Source organism: Oncorhynchus clarkii, chromosome 19, assembly GCF_045791955.1.
Source record: "Oncorhynchus clarkii lewisi isolate Uvic-CL-2024 chromosome 19, UVic_Ocla_1.0, whole genome shotgun sequence".
NCBI classification, from domain to species: Eukaryota; Metazoa; Chordata; class Actinopteri; order Salmoniformes; family Salmonidae; genus Oncorhynchus; species Oncorhynchus clarkii.
This window is the reverse complement of record NC_092165.1, coordinates 51769458-51791665: the sequence shown is the minus strand read 5'-3', so window position 1 is coordinate 51791665 and position 22208 is coordinate 51769458. Positions and strand designations below refer to the sequence as shown.

Here is a 22208-nt window from a genome sequence, read left to right as displayed (position 1 = left end):
TTAAACTTGAAGCCTCAAATCAAATAAAGAACAAAACCTTTAATGCAAAGATATTGGGTCCACCCATAGAGATAGAAATACAACTAGAGAGGCTCTATGAGTATACCATGGTACTGTACAGTGGTGTATGTGAGAGGGTTGTACCATTACAAGCACAGGGCTGCAGGTTCTGCACAGCCTCACAGAAGGTCATGCACTCCCCGTCGCTGCACCTCCCACTGTCCACACAGATGGTATTGTCTGGAGCGTTGTCTGGGTTTGGGCACTCACTGCTCTTACCTAAGGTTTTGAGAAGGCGGCGGGGAGAGAGAACATCAAAGAAATTGAGATTCTCCCTCAGGGAGTCAGTCAAATACCCAAACTGATGTCTCAACAGCAAGACCTGGAGACCTAGCCAGCTAGAGGATGTTGATCCAAAATATCACTTACATAGCAGATAATGGTTAGTTGTCCGGTTGAATAAGAGTATATTTATTTTTCTTTAAACAGGGGTGAGTCCCATTGAGAACAACATATTTTACTAGGGAGCCCTGTATACAAAGCATCAATGATCAATAAAAAAATAAATAAATTGGTCTGTTTAGTCGTGGCTATCCTGTGTATGAACAGTAGGGGAGGCTTACCTGTGCAGAGGGACATGCCCTTACAGGTGGCGTTGATTGGCTCCTGGCACGGCTTGCCTGCCTGCTGAAACTTGCAGTTCTTACAGCATGGACTGTTCCTGTCACTGGATGTACCCGGACATAGAACACAATAACTTCAGTTTCCATGTGGGGGATGTCACTAAGCATCATCATAGTAGTGTGAATGCACTGGCATGGTGATGATAGAGAGGAATGTTACTGGATAGTATGTTCAATGCAGCCATTTTTTTTATCTCAATATCAAATCCTTTCTGGGTAACAATAAAGTACTTTACTGTGATTATTTTCAATTAAAATGGTTAAAAAGAAATATGTAAAAAATGTAAATAGCTTCTTAGCAAAGTGCAATTTCTCAAGCAAGAATTTTGCTAGAACTGTCTGGGAGTGGTCTGAGTGGGGAGGGGAAAACTGAAAACAACCTGTAATTGGCAGAGTGGTTTGGAACTCTCTCTTATTGGTCTATTAACTAATTTACCGCCTGGTGGTGTCACCAGGCAGGCAAAAACTGCCAAAAGAGGCTGAAATTTCAGGCTGTCTTTTCAAACAGCTTTTACACTAAAACGGCTTCATGGTCATTTTCACAGTATTATTCCAACCAGTGTGAAAATGTACATAAAACACAGGAAGGAAAAAATTATAATAATCACATTTTTGAGAGCACTGGGCCTTTAAACACACACAAAATAACTGCAATGTCAGTTTACTTTATTAGTTTACTGTATATTACGAAATTGACATGATTCTGTATGTAACCATGTTGTAACTCCTACATGACACTGCAAACTAAATTTCCCCAAGGGGACAATAAAGTCAGCCAGTAAGTAAAGAAAGGCAGGAATTCACTGAAGCCTTTGTAAATGTCATCCTGCCGTATGAATTACTGCACTCAGAGGTGACCATTTTGGGCCGTGTGTGGCGGGTTTCTACCTGCACTGGGACTCGGGCCTGAACTTGCAGTCGGCGGAGCAGCACTGGTCGTCGTTGAGGTGCAGCAGGCCCGGGTCGCACTCCTCCCCTTCCTCAACGCGCAAGTTCCCACACACCTTGCTGTTCCTCTCCTTGAAGCAGATGGGAGCCTTGAGGCGCAGCGTCTTCCCTATGGAGATCTTACTGCAGTTGGAGAAACGCTGTGGGGAGAAGACAAATATAAAGGAAGGAAGGAAGGAAAGAATATAAGGTAAATGTCATGCGAGCATATACGAGTCATTTGACAGAAGATTTGAAGCACACAAGAGCATTACCTTGTTATTGTAGTGGTCCCCGCTCACAGCGATGGGGTACATGACAAACTTGCCCCCGTGGTCGTCGCTAGGGGCGCAGTAGTGCATGCTGTCAGGGTCGTGCTCAGCTCCAAAGTTGTGGCCCAGCTCATGGGTTGTCACCAAATCTGCTTCCTGGTGATGGGAGAAAAAAAAAGAAAAAAACTTAATGCTTGGAAACCATATATTGACCTTCAACAATTAATAAAGAAATGACATATCTATTATCTTTGGGATATAAAAGCATGTAGAATATCTGAGGAGCAGTGACTTGAAGAGGGTCTTGTAAGGTCTAAGTCATTAATATTAGTGATGCATACGGCTGCCTACTCAATCCATGACCCAACACAATGTGCCCCACAGGTTATTCTATCCATGTGTCATTAGACAACATCTCAAACCATCATCTTGACTGAGTACTGCCCATCATCTGACCTATGACCTATGACCCAGAAAGATGTCATGAATTATGCAATACAGGGAGTTGTTGAGTCCTGGTTCTAGTTTATTCGATAGAGGGTGCAGAAGCCATAGAAATAGCATGGCTGGATTCAGATACACAATGAGGAACCTACCTTGGTTAGAATGGTTTTGCCATAATTCTTAGTGCTGGTTAAACCAGTGTTGAGGAAACTGGGGTTCTTAACGGAACTAGATGGAAAGAAAGCTGCAGAAAACAAAACAAGAAATCAGACTAGAAATATAGGAGCAATCTCTTGAGAATCTATCACACCATTATCAACACACTAATCATAGTTATTTGATCAGAATTGAGAGGACCTCTGTGAGAGGCTAAGCCTTACGTTTAGGGCAGAGGCCCCCCATAGCCTGGGCTTTAGAAGGTGCCACGTAAGCCAAGCCCAGTGTCCCCTCATCAAAGTCCTGATAGGTGAACAGGTGGGCAAGGCACACAGTGCTAGCATTGTCCGCTATGTCCGTGCTAAATTGCTGCAGAGAAAAGAGGTATTCAAAAAATTAATGAGAAGAAAATACTAGTCATTACAAGCCAAAAGTATCCCCAGGGTGAGAGTGTTTGTCAATCATGTTTAGGCCCGTTCAAGTAAATGTTATTGAAGATTCTACAACAAAGTTTATACAGTGACCCCCCAAAAAATGTGTCTTCTTGTATTCCCTACCTACAGACAACAGAACACTGTACAGGCTACACTAATGGCATCTGAGTAGATTAGAGTCAGTAGCAGTGTCTCACTTCCAGCAGTTTCTTGACGTCCCACACCTCCTTGCCTTGGATGGGGCTTCCCTTCATGTTGTAGTGGGTCCAGTCCGGCCCAGCCTGGCCAAGCGGCGCTCTGGTCGGCTCCTTGTTGATGATGATCTACAACCAGGACATTACAACTTCTTAAACCCAATTAAGGTTACAGCACGTACTACAGTAATGCTCTCCCCATAATGCTCTGCACAAGATATTATGGTCTGGAGAAGATATGGATCATAGACCGCCACATTTATTCAGTGAGGCGGTGGTTTCGTAGTAGACGCAGTGTTGCCATTCATTCCCACACAAAGAGCTTCCACGGTCTGCTCCAAAAATAATTTTCCAATTTCAATTAGGGTACTACAGTTATGCTCAGCTTACTTTCTTAACCCAGCACTGACACATAACACATTGAGCTATGGTGTCACTAGTGATATGGAATGATTGGCATGGAAATGACAACGCGCCAAATATTTGCTTACAACTACTACCAACTCACACACACAGCTAACAAATAGTCCCACCTGTTGGATCTGAACACCGTATCCTGTAAACTCGTCATCCCAGGTTGTGTTCCTGTACATGTCGTCCACTCTGTCAATCAACTCAATCTGGGGGAAACAGACAGTATTAGCACAAACCCAGATGATGCCTGCTCCTGGACAGTGGTTTGTTGCAGCACTACACAATTCCAAATGGACCTCATGGCTCTACTTTCAGGCACTTCATGAAGGTCTAAAACACATCTCAAACTCCTCCCTTGTACTTGATTGATGAATTAAAGGTCACTAATTAGTATAGAACTCCTCTCACCTGCTTGTTTAAGTCTTAATTGAAAGGAAAAAACAAAAACTAGAAGACACTAGAGCTAGGGGATGCCCTAGCCAGTCCTGTCTGGTCCAGCAACGGTGGGTTTGTGCCCATAGGCAATGATGTTGCCGGTGATGTCTGTTGAGGACCTGCCTTACAACAGGCCTACAAGCCCTCAGTCCAGCCTCTCTCAGCCTATTGTAGACAGTCTGAGCACTGATGAAGGGATTGTGCGTTCCTGGTGTAACTCGGGCAGTTGTTGTTGCCATCCTGTACCTGCCCCGCAGGTGTGATGTTCAGATGTACCGATCCTGTGCAGGTGTTGTTACACGTGGTCTGCCACTGCGAGAATGATCAGCTGTCCGTCCCGTCTCCGTGTAGCGCTGTCTTTGGCATCTCACAGTATGGACATTGCAATTTATTGCCCTGGCCACATCCGCAGTCCTCATGCCTCCTCGCAGCATGCCTAAGGTATGTTCACGCAGATGAGCAGGGACCCTGGGCATCTTTCTTTTGGTGTTTTTCAGAGTCAGTAGAAAGGCCTCTTTAGTGTCCTAACTTTTCATAACTGTGACCTTAATTGCCTACCATCTGTAAGCTGTTCATGTCTTAACGACCGTTCCACAGGTGCATGTTCATTAATTGTTTATGGTTCATTGAACAAGCATGGGAAACAGTGTTAAATGAAGTTCTGTGAAGTTATTTGGATTTTTATGAATTATCTTTGGAAGACAGGGTCCTGAAAAAGGGACGTTTCTTTTTCTGCCGAGTTTAGTATGGATATAGTTAGTATGCCAAAAACTTTCCCGCATGTCGTACTAAAATACGAAGTATACAAGCAGTGGACACTATTTCTGTGCTTTTAGGGCCAATAATGCAATTGCTCAGAAAATTAGTGTAGCGTCACAACATTTTCAGATTTTAAGAAAATATGCAGCCGAAGACCGACAAGAGCGGGTACAAATTCATTGCTTTAAAGAATGACAAATGTTAAGAAAATATTGTTATTTGACTTTTCAAATAACTTACGTTACACCTTATGTTAGCTACGCTAGGCTTACGAACCGCATGTTAGTTAGCTAGCTACTTAAAGTTAGTTGGCTACTAATGAATCAAACTTGCCAGTATACAGTATTAACTATATGCTATCTAACTACTCAACGTTTATTGACTTGATTATTCACATTCTTAGCCGTATAGTTGTTGTGCATTCTGAATGGATATGGTTGATGAAGTCGTAAGATGTCTAGCTAGTAATTTGTTATGCTAACAAGCTAGCATGATGTTCCATAGCAACAGCATCAACTTCCGGTAGGCAGACAAAGCGCTAGTACACTCAACTGAAAGGATATTGTTCATTTACAGTATACTAAAATGAACAAATAGTATATACTCATTAAGTACGTAGTATACAGTATGTTAGTATGGGTATTCAAACACAGTTTAAGCCTTCCATGGAATGAGTTTGAAACCCCTGGTCTAAAAGCATTGAGTAGGTATGGCACAGGAGGTTGGTGGCACCTTAATTGGGGAGAACAGGCTCGTATCGTGTAAGGAGCGGAATGGTATCAAGTACATTAAACATGGTTTCCAGGTATTTGATGCTGTTCCATTTGCGCGGTTCCGGCCATTATAATGAGCCATCCTGTGAGGCATAATGATAGATTGCTAATAGCTCCACCTTAGGCTCGATGAAAATTTGACCACATGACTTCAACCTATCCGATCTCAGATTTACCTACCATACACCCGAGTGTACAAAACATTAGGAACACCATCCTAATGTTGAGTTGCACCCCCTTTTGCCCTCAAAACATCCTCAATTCGTAGGGACATGGCCAGTACAAGGTGTCGAAAGCATTCAACAGGGATGCTGGCCCATGTTGACTCTAATACTTCCCACAGTTGTGTCAAGTTGGCTGGATGTCCTTTGAGTAGTTGGACCATTTTTGACACACGAGAAACTGTTGAGCGCGAAAGCCCCAGCAGCGTTGCAGTTCTTGACACACTCAAACCGGTGTGCCTGGCACCTACTACCATACCTCATTCAAAAGACACTTATAAATCTTTTGTCTTGCCCATTCACCCTCTGAATAGCACACATACACAATCCATGTCTCAATTGTCTCAAGGATTAAAAATCTAATTGAAATAAATTAAGTAAGCCCAAATCTATGGATTCCACAACTGGGAATACAGATATGCATCTTTTGGTCACAGATACCTTAAAAATAAATAAATAGGGCTCAGGATCTCATCACGGTATCTTTGTGCATTCAAATTGCCATCAAAAAAATGCAATTGTGTTCGTTTTCCGTAGCTTATGCCTGCCCATATCATAGCCCCACCGCTCTGTTCAATATGTTGACACCAGAAAACCACTCACCCACACAACGCCATTCACGTGGTCTGCGGTTGTAAGGGCCTGTTGGATGTACTGGCAAATTCTCAAAAACAACTTACGGCTTACGGTAGAGAAATTAACTATTTTATCTGGCAACAGCTCTGGTGGACATTCCTCCAGTCAGCATGCCAATAGCACGCTCCCTCAAAACTTGAGACATCTGTGGCATTTTATTGTGTGATAAAATTGCAATTTTTAGAGAGTGGCATTTTATTGTCCCCAGCACAAGGTGCACCTGTAATGATCATGCTGTTTAAATCAGCTTCTTGATATGCCACACCTATTATGTGGATTATCTTGGACCAACACTTTACATGTTGTGTTTATATTTTTGTTAAGTATATATTTTTTCCAATATAATTTTTATTCTTTAGAATTTTCCCTTAACACTACCACCCTTTCCCTAATTGGAGTAAACTAGCGGGAAACAATAGTTAGGCGTCTATTTCCTGCTTATACATACATTTTACAGACACAGTATATTTTACAATAGTGCTACCAAATACTAATTGAGTGTATGTAAACTTCTGACCCACTGGGAATGTGATGAAAGAAATAAAAGCTGAAATAAATCATTCTCTCTATTATTATTCTGACATTTCACATTACTAAAATAAAAGTGGTGATCCTAACTGACCTAAGACAGGGAATTTTTACTAAGATTAAATGTCAGGAATAGTGAAAAACTCAGTTTAAATGTATTTGGCTAAGGTGTATGTAAACTTCCGACTTCAACTGTGTATGTATGTATGTATGTATGTATGTATGTATGTATAAGTACATTATATTGGTTGCAAGAAGTATGTATAATAATTTAAATTAAAAACAAAATTTTGAATCAGCCGTCGTTTTGTGTATCAGCTCATAAATCATGTGCCATTGAATCGGTACATCAAAAAATCTCCTCCCAACTATTTTGCAACCTGTATGGTGCAGCTGTATTTCCACACTATGAGGTTGGAATAATACTGTGACTTTTTTGAAAATTATGATAATGTCCTGTTAGTTTAAGAGCAGTTTGAAGAGAATGCCTGAAATTTCAACCTGTTTTGGTGACATCACCAGGCAATAACTTAGTTAATAGACCAATAAGAAAGAGTTCCCAACATTGTTGTTAAGTCATATATTAGGGTTCAGATGGACCTGCAAACTATATTGTTAGGGGATCTGAAAAACCATGATCAGTCAATGGGAAATATCCTTAGTGTTGCGTAAAGTATTTATTTTTAAAGCAATAATCGGTAGAAATGTTACAAATAGGGAGGTTCAGGAGCCTCGTAAGACATCACAGTAAAATGGAGGGATGTATCGCACAAGGAAATTGCTAAATGGCGTTATACTGTGAAAGATGGGTTAATCTGTGGACACCGGAGGGTTGGAGTTATACTGTGAAAGATGGGTTAATCTGTGGACATGGGAGGGTTGGCGTTATACTGGGAAAAATGGGTTAATCTGTGGACATGGGGGGATTGGAGTTATACTGGGAAAAATGGGTTAATCTGTGGACATGGGAGGGTTGGAGTTATACTGGGAAAAATGGGTTAATCTGTGGACATGGGAGGGCTGGAGTTATACTGTGAAAGATGGGTTAATCTGTGGACATGGGAGGGTTGGCGTTAAGATCACAATGAATGGTGGATTGGCCGCTGTGGGTGAAAATCCAGCACTTGAAAAAAAGAGGAAAATAGGAATATATGTGTAATTATTTAACTACATACAGTGGGGCAAAAAAGTATTTAGTCAGCCACCAATTGTGCAAGTTATCCCACTTAAAAAGATGAGAGGCCTGTAATTTTCATCATAGGCACACCTCAACTATGACAGACAAAATGAGGGGGAAAAAATCCAGAAGATCACATTGTAGGATTTTATGAATTTATTTGCAAATTATGGTGGAAAATAAGTATTTGGTCAATAACAAAAGTTTATCTCAACACTTTGTTATTTACCCTTTGTTGGCAATGACAGAGGTCAAACGTTTTCTGTAAGTCTTCACAAGGTTTTCACACACTGTTGCTGGTATTTTGGCCCATTCATCCATGCAGATCTCCTCTAGAGCAGTGATGTTTTGGGGCTGTAGCTGGGCAACACGGTCTTTCAACTCCATCCAAAGATTTTCTATGGGGTTAAGATCTGGAGACTGGCTAGGCCACTCCAGGACCTTGAAATGCTTCTTACGAAGCCACTCCTTTGTTGCCCGGGCGGTGTGTTTGGGGTCATTGTCAGGCTGAAAGACCCAGCCACGTTTCATCTTCAATGCCCTTGCTGATGGAAGGAGGTTTTCACTCAAAATCTCACGATACATGGCCCCATTCATTCTTTCCTTTACACGGATCAGTCGTCCTGGTCCCTTTGCAGAAAAACAGCCCCAAAGCATGATGTTTCTACCCCCATGCTTCACAGTAGGTATGGTGTTCTTTGGATGCAACTCAGCATTCTTTGTCCTCCAAACACAACGAGTTGAGTTTTTACCAAAAAGTTCTATTTTGGTTTCATCTGACATTCTCCCAATCTTCTTCTGGATCATCCAAATGCTCTCTAGCAAACTTCAGACGGGCCTGGACATGTACTGGCTTAAGCAGGGGGACACTGCAGGATTTGAGTCCCTGGCTGCGTAGTGTGTTACTGATGGTAGGCTTTGTTACTTTGGTCCCAGCTCTCTGCAGATCATTCACTAGGTCCCCCCGTGTGGTTCTGGGATTTTTGCTCACAGTTCTTGTGATCACTTTGACCCCACGGAGTGAGATCTTGCGTGGAGCCCCAGATCGAGGGAGATTATCAGTGGTCTTATATGTCTTCCATTTCCTGATAATTGCTCCCACAGTTGATTTCTTCAAACCAAGCTGCTTACCTATTGCAGATTCAGTCTTCCCAGTCTGGTGCAGGTCTACAATTTTGTTTCTGGTGTCCTTTGACAGCTCTTTGGTCTTGGCCATAGTGGAATTTGGAGAGTGACTGTTTGAGGTTGTGGACAGGTGTCTTTTATACTGATAACAAGTTCAAACAGGTGCCATTAATACAGGTAACGAGTGGAGGACAGAGGAGCCTCTTAAAAGAAGAAGTTACAGGTCTGTGAGAGCCAGAAATCTTGCTTGTTTGTAGGTGACCAAGTACTTATTTTCCACCATAATTTGCAAATAAATTCATAAAAATCCTACAATGTGATTTTCTGGATTTTTTTCTCATTTTGTCTGTCATAGTTGAAGTGTACCTATAATGAAAATTACAGGCCTCTCTCATCTTTTTAAGTGGGAGAACTTGCACAATTGGTGGCTGACTAAATACTTTTTTGCCCCACTGTTTAATGTGTACATGAAGTATTGTTGTCCCTTAGTTTACTATAATCAGGGTAGGGATGGTAGGAGGAAAGTATAAATAAATAAAAAGGGGATTAGAAATTATACAAAACAATTACATTGATAGAACCCACAATCTGCAATATTAAATCTTTATTTGGTACATAATAGGCACTTACTATAGTAATTTTTTTATTTAACCTCTTGAGATGGGAATAACTGTTTTTTATTACTTTGTTCTCATCATGGCAGAATGTTAAAATTAGGTGAAATAAAACCTTTTTTCCCATCAAATTACACCACCCAAAAGGGACTAATTTCGTGGAATGCAGATTTTTTCGCATCTTTCGAATTTCGGAAGAGGAAAGGACATTTGGCCCATAGACTTGCCTAGAAACTGGCTGCAAGTTTCCCTTTAGAGGGGTAAATACTTCGCTAGTCTCGTTAGTATCCTTTCTAACACGTCGCCCAGGAGAACTTAAAAATCGAACATCCGACACAATAATGCAAGATTTTAGATCTGGGTATCTGAGATTAGTTTGGGACTCTCACCAGGTAGTTGAGTGTAATGCTCTCCTCTCCGCGGCCCATGTGTTTGAAGAAGCGGTAGTCGGCCACCAGGGCTAGAGGACAGGTGTTCTTCTTGTGGTTGTGGGTCACTCTCTTCTCTCTGTGGAGGGAATCTATGATGGGAGGAAGGAAGGAGAGGAGGAGAGAAACACTGTAAGAAGTCACAGCTGGGAGAATGAGTGAATGAGGCCAGCCCTTAAGTTCCAACTGTTCGGTGCCCTTGTATTCACATTCCGTTTGCCTATGAACTGATTTCATGCAGTATACTATACAGTGGCAAGAAAAGGTATGTGAACCCTTTGGAATTACCTGGATTTCTGAATAAATTAGTCAAAGAAATTTGATTTGATCTTCATATAAGTCACAACAATAGACAAACACAGTGTGCTTAAACTAATAACACAGAAATTATTGTATTTTTCTTGTCTATATTGAATACATTATTTAAACATTCACAATGTAGGTTGGAAAAGGTATGTGAACCCCGAGGCTAATGACTTCTCCAAAAGATCATTGGAGTCAGGAGACAGCTAACCTGGAGTCCAATCAATGAGACGAGATTGGAGATGTTGGTTAGAGCTACCCTGCCCTTTAAAAAAATATATATATACAAAAAAAAAAATGGAGTTTGCTAGTCAGTCACAAGAAGCATTGCCTGATGTGAACCATGCCTCGAACAAAGGAGATCTCAGAATAATTTTTGTTGACTTGCATAAATCTGGAAAGGGTTATGAAGGGTTTAAACGAAGGCCTAATACCTTTAAAAAGGTTAATAAATTGTGTTATGATAAACTGTAAGGCCTCTTCAAGGAGACCTGTGTGTGTGTGTGTGTGTGTGTGTGTATTAACACCTGTTTTGAGTGTTGTGCCCTTCAGACACTATCAGAAGGCGGAAACCGCCTACATTCATACTCCTCCTGTCTGGGCCCCACCTGGCTGAGGTTCTGAGAATATGACTGGTTTCCCGAGAACACAAGGCTGCCGCAGGCCTGATGAAAACAGTCACCTGTCAGAAGATGCTTGGACTCGTTCACTTTGTTATGCCTCCATTCTTGTGATGAAAGGTCAAGTTTCGGTCAAACCCAATTCTGAGCTTTTAATTGCTTACCAGATGGTTGCTGCTGTCAGGGGAAGGTTAGATTTATTAAAATGTTGTTGCCAGGGAAACTAACACAAGGAGGACTGGGAGAGGCTATATGAGTTACAGGATGTCTTAAGACACTTTGCAGAACCTGGGGAGAGCTATCATATACTGTACTCTGTACCAACTTCTGCCTACAATTGTATTACTAAAATATCATTTTAATACTTAAACAGAGTCTGTGTTTCCTTTCTACTACCAATTTATAAGTTTGACAATTATATAGACCTGACCATCTGTTGAAGAAATTGACCAATAGTTACAAAAGTATCTCTAAAAGCCTTGATGTTCATCAGTCCATGGTAAGACAAATTGTCTATAAATGGAGAAAGTTCAGCACTGTTGCTACTCTCCTTAGGAGTGGTCGTCCTGCAAAGATGACTGCAAGAGCACAGAGCAGAATGCTCAATGAGGTTAAGAAGAATCCAAGAGTGTCAGCTAAAGACTTACAGAAATCTCTGAAACATGCTAACATCTCTGACAAGTCTACAATATGTAAAACACTAAACAAGAATGGTGTTCATGGGAGGACACCACGGAAGAAGCCACTGCTGTCAAAAAAAAACATTGCTGCACATCTGAAGTTCGCAAAAGAGCACCTGGATGTTCCACAGCGCTTCTGGCAAAATATTCTGTAGACAGATTAAACTAAAGTTGAGTTGTTTGGAAGGAACACACAACACGTGGAGAAAAAAAAAAGGCACAGCACACCAACATAAAAACCTAATCCCAACTGTAAAGTATGGTGGAGGGAGCATCATGGTTTGGGGCTGCTTTGCTACTTCAGGGCCTGGACAGCTTGCTATTGTCGACGGAAAAATGTATTCCCAAGTTTATCAAGACATTTTGGAGGAGAATGTTTGGCTGCCAATCTGTCTGCCAATTGATGCTCAACAGAAGTTGGGTGATGCAACAGGACAATGACCCGAGACAGAAGTAAATCAACAACAAAGTCCTGACCTCAATTTAAAATGCGGTGGCATGACCTCGAGAGTGGTTCACACCAGACATCCTAAGAATATTGCTGAACTGAAACAGTTTTGTAAAGATGAATGGACCAAAATTCCTCCTGACCATTGTGCAGGTCTGATCCGCAACTACAGAAAACATTTGGTTAAAGTTATTGCTGCCAAAGGAGGGTCAACCAGTTATTAAATCCAAGGTTTCACATACTTTTTCCAACCTACACTGTTTATACGGTGTGTTCAATAAAAACAAGAAAACGTCAAATAGTTTGTGTTACTAGTTTAAGCAGACTGTTAGTCTTTTGTTGTGACTTAGATGAAGATCATATCAAATTGTATGACCAATTTATGCAGAAATCCAGGTAATTCCAAAGGGTTCACATACTTTTTCTTGACACTATTTGTTCAGAAGCGTAAAATTAAAAATGTAAGATATAGGCCCAGCTGATGAATTCTTTACTATAGAGTAATTTTCAGAACTGTCAGATTTCCAACTTTGTGTTTAGTCAAATGAATCAACACCACTTATTCTATGAGGAGGAAGACTGGCTGTGTGGCTTGTAGGATTCATCATTACAAGAATCTGTAAACATAATAGCAAAGCACTACTTTCGGAATAAACATTTTTATTAACCCTTATTTGAAATGCACAGGTTATTCCATCTGTAGAATAATAGCTTCTGCTCAGCTCAGAAGCCACACTGTACAGCATGTGTCAATTCAAACTAACTATGTTAATTCCCTTCCGACTACATCCATTTGGAGTGGGCCTGGTGTATCATACGTAGTGTGTCTTAGGCTACACATCACAGTCAACAGCCCCCCCACAAAGACAAGTCAATCATGTGCTCTCCTTCCCTCCACAATACCTCAGATTCTTCTGTAGAGAACCACAGCATGTGGGTGTACTCACTATGGCTTCCCCTCCGTGTATTACATACAACAGCTCTCATGAATTCTAATGCTTCTGTGGAGATCATTCACCTCATTTTCCACACAGTTTTTTTGAAGAGGACATTGTCTTGAGTGCCTTCAGATTTCCCCCAGGTCATTGTCATTCTAATGAACTTTACATTTTACAGGCAGCACAAAGGAATCAGAGCTTTATATAACACCCTGTTGCCAGCCTATGGAACATAGGGTTTAAACATTAAAGGGTTTTTATTCATTGTGAGGCTGTGTGGGGACAAGATAGATTGGGTGCCCACCTACCTACTACCTCTTCTCCTCAAGGAATCATCTTCCTCCCTTTCCCTACCTCCTCACACTAAGGTTGTATAAGGTAGCTTCTAATGTTTGACTCCTACACACTTTTGCACACCACACACACAAGCACTCGGTCTATGCGTATGAAACATGCATAAATGGGGTGTCTCCTACTCTGTATATAGGCCTATACTGTCGAACACACACACACACACTCCATACCCTCCCGTGCCTCTCCACCTCTGGCGGCCTCTGGTAGCAGGTCTTGGGCCCCAGCGTGGATGTATCCACACACCTTGGGCGAGGCCAGGCGACTGAGGTTCCGGATGTCCTCAGAGCGATATACCAACAGACGGCCATCGGGGGGCACCTCGGTGAACCTCCAAAGGGGCTGAGGAGAGAGGGAAGAGGGGGATGGAGAGAAAGAGGAATAAGAGAGAGAAAAAGAAAGAGAGAGCGAGAGAGGATGAAGGAGTAGCAGAAGTAGGATTGGTTAGATAAAGTATTCTACCAAAACAAAGGCTAGCGCTGGTTTATTCAGCTGATAGTTTTATCTCTTTTTCCCAGCAACTGTTTTAAGACACTTTTTCTGGCCTAATTTAAACCAAGGGGTTGGAACCGGAATTATTTTCCAATTGTTTCATTCTGAACAGAACCACTTTTTTTCCCGTTCCACTGTTCCTACCAGCAAAATAAAGTTCTGAACCGGTTGGATCTCAAAAAGTACTGGTTTATATCGATCCTTTGACTTCCTTTTTAAACCTGTGAAGTCAACCGTTTTTTTACATTTAGCTCATTATATTACTTCACCAATCAGTGCGGATAGAGCAGGCAAGCTAGTTGTTTACATGCGTGATGGACATGCGTGTAGCCAATGTATGCCATTTTCCGGGTGGGGAGAGAGGGTTAAGGAGTAGGATTGAAGTGCTGGGCATCTTATGACATGCATTATCTGAATTAGGTCCACAGAATTATACCTAGGAGGGGCGGCTTCTGTGGAGGAACTTTGAATGTCCTTGGAGCTAGCTCGCTAACAAGCGTGAGCTAGCTAGCTAAAAAGCTTGTATGTGCAGAGCGGAACCAGAATTTAAAAAACACGTCTTACCTTTTTGTAGTTAATAAATCCAACGTGAAACGTGATAACTGGCCTATAGTATCCTTAAATAGTGTTAAACAAGTTAACCCATTATTCTCTAGCTATTTAAAAAATATCTCTCCTATCTTCTAAATGACGGTTGCAATGTCAGTACAGTAGACTGTTTTGGAGGGGGGAAGGGCAGGTAGCCTAAACACACAGACATTGGCAAAGATTTTCAGCTTGCAGGTGGACACTGGAATACGCTTTTGAGTGAAAGAGCTTTGCATAGGAACTTTGTTGCTTTTTTTATGTGGGACAAAACAAAAAATGCCTGGAATGTAAAATAACATTATTAACCGGTTCCCATGCTTTTAAAATAATGGTTCCATTCCGGAACAGTATGGATCACTCTCGTTCCAGGTTCCGTTTCAGTTCCTTGAAAAATATTATTTTCCGTTTTTCTGTTCTGTTCCCTGAACCAGTTCCAACCCCTGCTTTAAAAACTTTAAAGCAATGCTCCTGTTTTGAGATTTACCTCTACGTTGTACTCTGTCTCCTCTGTCAGGATGTGGGCCGAGAACTCGTCCCCGTCTATGTGTGCCTGAACACGGGAGTGCTCCTCGCCTACACACATACGATTTTAAGGTATTCTTCTCAGTACTCACTCTCTCACACACACAGAAATGGAAGCACACACACAAAATATTCCATATAAAACCAACAAAACAAATACCCTCCAGACTCACCTACAAGATGTCCAGTAAAGTAGTTCTGCAGCTGAACATCATAGCGGTCTTCCTTCCCTTGCTTATCTACAAACACAGCTTTGAAGTCCTCAGTGAACAAGTCTGTGTTAGTTGTCAAGTAAAGCTTAAAATGTCTGCGGAAAAAAAATCAATTACAGTTTGATGGATAGAAACATGAGGAATGTACATATTCTGGTTTATTGAGGGTACAGATAACATTTTAACTTTGCCAATGGTCTGTTTCAATTGTACTGAAAATCCATGCACTCTAGTCATTAGGCCATGGCAATGATAAAAAGCCATTCCAGTAACAATGTAAAAACACATAGGAGTAGGACTTAGCAGGGAGGACTAGAACCTCTGAGAAAAGTTACAGATAATTGAGACAGTGATAGTCTATTTCTCCAACCCCTAACGTCATATGATCTTTCCTAAGCACTGGGCGGCATCAGAATGATATGAAACCATTGAACATCAACTTGTTTTGCTTGCTTTTGAATGTTACATGAGTGGGTGGAAGCACCTCATTGAGTATAATGGAGTATTAGCTGTTTTTCCCTTACATTTTAGTCATTTAGCAGACGCTCTTAGCTTACGATGTAGAAGTCCCATATTTTTTTTAACCTTTATTTAACTAGGCAAGTCAGTTAAGAACAATTTCTTATTTTCAATGACGGCCTAGGAACAGTGAGTTAACTGCCTGTTCAGGGGCAGAACGACAGATTTGTACCTTCCCAGCTCAGGGATTTGAACTTGCAAACATTTAGTTTACTAGTCCAACTCTCTAACCACTAGGCTACCCTGTTTGTGTGTGTGCTTCCATTTCTGTGTGCATGTGTGTGTGTGTGTGTGTGTGAGTATTGAGAAGAATACCTTAAAATCGTGTGTAGCCTAGAGACTTTGTGCCACCTACCTCTTGAGGGCACTGAAGCTGACAATGCGCTCCAGCTGGGACTCTGTGTGGACGTCCCTCTTCCTGAGTGAGTGCTGCTGGAGGCCGGACACGGGCAGCACCTCAAAGTCAGACAGCAATGAGCTCAGAGCCTCTGGAATAAGGGAAGAGTCATATGAGGAGAGTGAGAGGGCCAGTCCTATGTAGCTCAGTTGGTAGAGCGTGGCGCTTGCAACGGTAGGATAGTAGGTTCAATTTCCGGGACCACTTTTACATAAAACTTATGCATGCATGACTGTATGTCGCTTTGCATAAAAGCATCTGCTAAATGGCATGTTATCTCTATATCAGTACCAGAAAAAAGTTTGGACACACCTACTCATTCAAGGGTTTTTCTTTATTTTTACTATTTTCTACATTGTAGAATGATCGTGAAGACATCAAAACTATGAAATAACATATATGAAATCATATATTAATCAAAAAACTTGTTAAACAAATCAAAATATATTATATTTGAGATTATTCAAAAGTTGCCACCCTTTGTGTAACCGATGTGAAATGGCTAGCTTGTTAGCGGGGTGACGGCTAATAGCATTTCAATCGGTGACGTCACTCGCTCTGAGACCTTGAAGTAGTTGTTCCCTTTGCTCTGCGCGATAGGTAACGATGCTTCGAGTGTGGTTGTTGTCGATGTGTGCAGAGGGTCCCTGGTTTGAGCCCAGGTAGGGGTGAGGAGAGGGACGGAAGCTATACAGTTACATTTGCACACTCTTTGCAGTCTCTCAACCAGCTTCATAAGGTAGTCACCTGAAATGCGTTTCAATTAACAGTTGTGCCTTGTTAAAAGTTCCTTTGTGGGACTATCATTTGTTTTTCAACAGGACAATGACCCAACACACCTCCAGGCTGTGTAAGAACTATTTGACCAAGGAGGAGAGTGATGGAGTGTTGCATCAGATGACCTGACCTCCACAATCACCCGACCTCAACCCAATTTAGATAGTTTGGGATTGGTTGGACCGCAGAGTGAAGGAAAAGCAGCCAACAATTGCTCAGCATATTTGGAAACTCCGTCAAGACTGTTGGAAAAGTATTCCAGGTGAAGCTGGTTGAGAGAATGCCAAGTGTGCAAAGCTGTCATCAAGGCAAATGGTGGCTACTTTGAAAAATCTCAAATATATTTTGATTTATTTAACACTTTTTTGGTTACTCATTGATTCCATGTGTGTTATTTCATAGTTTTGATCTTTGGACACACCTACTCATTCAAGGGTTTTTGTTAATTTTTACTATTTCTACATTGTACAATAATAATGATGACAAACTATGAAATAACATATATGGAATCATGTAGTAACCAAAAAAAAAATTAAAGTGTTGAATAAATCAAAATATATTTTATATTTGACATTCTTCAAAGTAGCCACCCTTTACTTTGATGACAGCTTTGCACACACTTGGCATTCTCTCAAACAGCTTCACCTGGAATGCTTTTCCAATAGTCTTGAAGGAGTTCCCACATATGCTGAGCACTTGTTGGATGCTTTTCCAACCTGACAGGTTGCATCACTGACTGGTATGGCAACTGCTCGGCCTACGTCCGCAAGGCACTACAGAGGGTACATCACCGGGGCCAAGCTTCCTGCCACCCAGGACCTCTATACCAGGTGGTGTTAGAGGAAGGCCCTAAAAATTGTCAAAGACTCCAGCCACCCTAGTCATGTTCTCTCTGCTACAGCACGGCAAGCGGTACCGGAGTGCCAAGTCTAGGTTCAAGAGGCTTCTGAACAGATTCTACCCCCAAGCCATAAGACTCCTGAACACCTAATCAAATTGCTACCCAGACAATTTACATTGTCCCCTCCCCTCCTCTTTTACCCTGCTGCTACTACTCTCTGTTATTATCTATGCATAGTCACTTTAATAACTCTACCTACATGTACATATTACCACAATTACCTCGACTAACATATTGCAGCAATACGACCATGAAGACCTGATTCACGCAGTCTCCTCTGAACAATTGATGTTGAGCTGTGCCTGTTACTTGAACTCAGTGAAGAACTGATTTGTTCTGCAATTCTATTTGGGCAGTAAACTCTAATGAACTTGTCCTCTGCAGCAGAGGTAACTCTGGGTCTTCCTTTCCTGCGGTGATCCTCATGAGAGCCAATTTAATTGTAGTGCTTGATGGTTTTTACGACTGCACTTGAAGAAATTCAAGTGTCTTAAATTAATTCATGTCTTAAATTAATGATGGACTGTCATTTCTCTTTGCTTATTTGAGCTGTTCTTGCCATAATATGGACTTGATCTTTTACCAAATAGGGCTATCTTCTGTATACCACCCCTACTTGTCACAACACAACTGATTGGCTCAAATGCATTAAGGAAAGAACTTCCACAAATTAACTTTTAACAAGGCACACCTGTTAATTGAAATGCATTCCAGGTGGCTACCTCATGAAGCTGGTTAAGAGAATGCCAAAAGTTTCCAATCCTGTCATCGAGGCAACGGATGGCTACTTGAACAATCTCAAAAATAAAATATATTTTCATTTGTTTAACACTAATTTGGTAACTACATGATTCCATGTGTCATTTCATAGTTTTGATGTCTTCACTATTATTCTACAATGTAGAAAATAGTCAAAATAAAGAAAAACCCTGGAATGAGTAGGTGTTTCCAAACTTTTGACTGGTACTGAACACACACACACACACACACACACACACACACACACACACACACACACACACACACACACACACACACACACACACACACACACACACACACACACACACACACACACACGACTGAACTCCCTCAATGTAACTCCAATAAAGGGAAAATGGTAACATTCAATATCATTGGTACAGTGGTCACCAACCCTTGTCCCAATGAGCTTCAAATGTGTAGGCTTTGGTTCTAACCCAGCAGTAACACACCTGATTCATGTATTAATCATGGTCTTCCTGATTAGCTGAATCAGATGTGTTAGTGCTGGAACAAAACCCTGGTTTATTTTTAGTGACCTCTGCAGTAGCCTATACTCTACTCGCTCTGTGGCAAATAATATTGGATTGATGCAGCACTGAGTAACAGTTAGTAGTCTAAAATACATTTTTACCATGAATCTTTCAGACGATTCAGCCAAAATGGAACAGCCAAAATTGAAGTTTCTCACTTCCTCTTGAAAGCTGTCATGTAGCTAGTTCCTTCCTGTCTAAAGGGCTCTACACAGTCTATGAAACAGATCCAACAGAGCGTAGTTCTACATACTTTTGCGAGGCTGAATTTTGTGTAGACTGAAATCCCTGTGGAGAGCCTTTAATGACACACAGCCTACAAATAGATTGTCAACACTGTCTTTGTGGGGTTAGTCAGAGCATTACACCTTCCTAATTAAAACAAATTGAGCATGGTTTAAATTTTAACTAGGTACTTAATTGACATCCTCAGCCTGTGACAATTTCAAGCTATGGGCCTATATGGGCGGCAGGTACCCTAGTGGTTAGAGCTTTGGGCCAGTAACTGAAAGGTTGCTTGATCGAATCCCCGAGCTGACAAGGTAAAAATATGTAATTCTGTCCCTGAGCAAGGAAGTTAACCCACTGTTCTTAGGCCGTCATTGTAAATTAGAATTTGTTCTTAACTAGACATAAATACCAATCTTAATTTAACAAATTATTTCAGGGGTGGCCAACACCGGAAAGCTATGCGTACACGTTTGTTGTTTCAGCACATCACTACAGGTTATGTAAAACATTGAATTGCGATCTTGCTAGATAAGATTGGGAACACATGTATTATTCAATCCATGAGGTTGCGCAGGTATTTGTTCCTGCCAGTGCCATACATCTGTAGCTAGTTAACTAACAAAATATTTCAGTTGAATCACAAGATGTGATGAGACTAGAATTGAAGATCACTGCTCTGGCACCACTGGAAAAGGAATAGCCACCCTGTCTTGATTCATTTGAAAGCACACAGTTGATGCACGTCAGTCACTACGATGCTGAATACCAGACATTCCATCTAGCTAGATAGCGAGTAAGATTTTCTTCGGGACTTGCTAACAACATTAGCTGTCTAGTTACCTAACAAACGAGTTATCTAGCGAACACTATCGTCAAACTTTAGCAATTGAAGATGTAGCTAACTAACAGCCTAATTTGCATACATTTGACTGACAGCTTGCTCCTCTAGAACATGTATGCTAGCCACTAGCTAGGTTAACGTTACTCACCGAACTCTGTGTCATTTTCCCGTATTTCTTCCTCAGTGGCCCTTGATTTAATCGCACAATTGACCCAACAAGGAGCCAAAAAGGTCACAAGTACCAGATACTTCATCATGACGTTAAAAGCGCTTACTCCACCTGTGTCATTATTGCAAGTTGTTGTTGAATAATGTCAACACAGGAACCGTTAACCAGGCTAGGCAGAGCAGGTGTAGCACCGAGGTAAAATTAGTTTTATGTTGGATATTCTGGTTCTCTCGTCAATGACTGTTGTACCAATCATGCCATCACTGGTGTAGTTGAAGATATTGGCAGATATAGGCCATATACCCCCTTACTATTCCTGTGAGCATTTGCGTGTACTCACTTCTTAATCCTCACTGATAGTACCAAAGTCCTGTAGTTGAGGTATTCTCTGTTTCAATTAATAAGGCTGATTGAACAGATCAGAACGTTTAGCTTAAATGTTGATAAACTATTATTTCTTCGCATTTTAGGCGCAGCAATATACAGACGGTGTGCTTTTGCAAGAATGTTCCAAAATGCAATTTGCGGGAAAATGCTGTTCTAAAATGTGCACCGGGTGTCATGGATAGAGATGGAAATATCCGTTAGAAATTTTGAAAGAGGGCGGATTTAAATATGCAACTACTATCATGGGTTGCTAAAAGGACTATGATAATGCCTTTGGCTGCTAGACAATGAAAGAAAGTTGAAAGAAAAATCAATAGAATAGGAGAAAGCATATGAGTCTTTCTACAAATAATTTCCTCCATGTTTCTATGGTGGGGTTTTGTCTATAGGCTACTTTCAAGTAAGGTAAGACATGCCTCATATGAAGTAAAATGTTCAGGTTTCAAACAAATAAGGAATATAAAAATATAGCAATGCCAATGATAGACCCAACCATTTTCTGGTAGATGGAAAGGCTTTCCCAAAAACCTTCTCTATTAAATGTTAACTACCGTAGCTACAAAGTAGCCTACGCCAATCTGTCAGTGACAGTGATTATTTGCATCAATCCGGTAGCCTAGCCATTTATTTTGCAAACTCCATCTCATGTGCTACAGAAACACTGCTAACCAAACAACAGTGCTAGATGCCTACACACTTCAATTAACTACACAAAAAAATAGATTTTTCCAGACATCAAAAGTGGTCTCCTGTGGTCTCCTCTTGTGTCTGAGCCTTTGAATTGCGACTCTACTTTGTCTCTATACTGACGCTTAGCTTGATTGATTGCCTTGCGGAGGGAATAGCTACACTGTTTGCATTCAGTCATGTTTCCGGTCACCTTGCCCTGGTTAAAAGCAGTGGTTCGCGCGAAACTGAAACTTTCAGTTTGCTGCCATCAATCCACGGTTTCTGGTTTGTGAATGTTTTAATAGTTGCTATGGGTACGACATCGCCGATGCACTTGCTAATAAACCCGCTCACCGAATCAGCGTATTCATCAATGTTGTTGTTTGACGCAATGTGGAACATATCCCAATTATCACATGATCGAAGCAATCTTGAAGTGTGGAATCAAATTGGTCGGACCAGCGTTGAACAGACCTGAGCGCAGGAGTTTCCTGTTTTAGTCTCTGTCTATAGGCAGGGAGCAACAAAATGGAGTCGTGGTCAACATGGATATTATGCTAATTGCCTCAGGTGACAATCATGCTCAAGTCAGAGGCCATATTGTGTAAATGAAGAGTTGTCACTTAAATCAATGGTGAATAATTAGTT

At 41.2% G+C, this 22208-nt stretch overlaps 1 protein-coding gene across 1 annotated transcript in view; it reads right to left on the bottom strand.

Moving 5' to 3' along the window:
- Positions 1-20701, bottom strand: part of LOC139375363 (disintegrin and metalloproteinase domain-containing protein 17-like) — a 34580-nt gene extending 13879 nt beyond the window's left edge. The window contains exons 1-14 of the mRNA XM_071117076.1: positions 20484-20701; positions 16249-16381; positions 15336-15469; positions 15125-15213; positions 13734-13902; positions 10182-10312; positions 3644-3730; positions 3114-3239; positions 2707-2851; positions 2479-2570; positions 1886-2038; positions 1572-1771; positions 624-727; positions 145-279 (exon numbers count right to left, since the gene is read on the bottom strand). Coding sequence (XP_070973177.1) covers positions 145-279; positions 624-727; positions 1572-1771; positions 1886-2038; positions 2479-2570; positions 2707-2851; positions 3114-3239; positions 3644-3730; positions 10182-10312; positions 13734-13902; positions 15125-15213; positions 15336-15469; positions 16249-16381; positions 20484-20592 — 1807 coding nt within the window. The 5' untranslated portion in view covers positions 20593-20701. The remainder of the gene's footprint in view (positions 1-144; positions 280-623; positions 728-1571; positions 1772-1885; positions 2039-2478; positions 2571-2706; positions 2852-3113; positions 3240-3643; positions 3731-10181; positions 10313-13733; positions 13903-15124; positions 15214-15335; positions 15470-16248; positions 16382-20483) is intronic.
- Positions 20702-22208: the final 1507 nt, after the last annotated feature.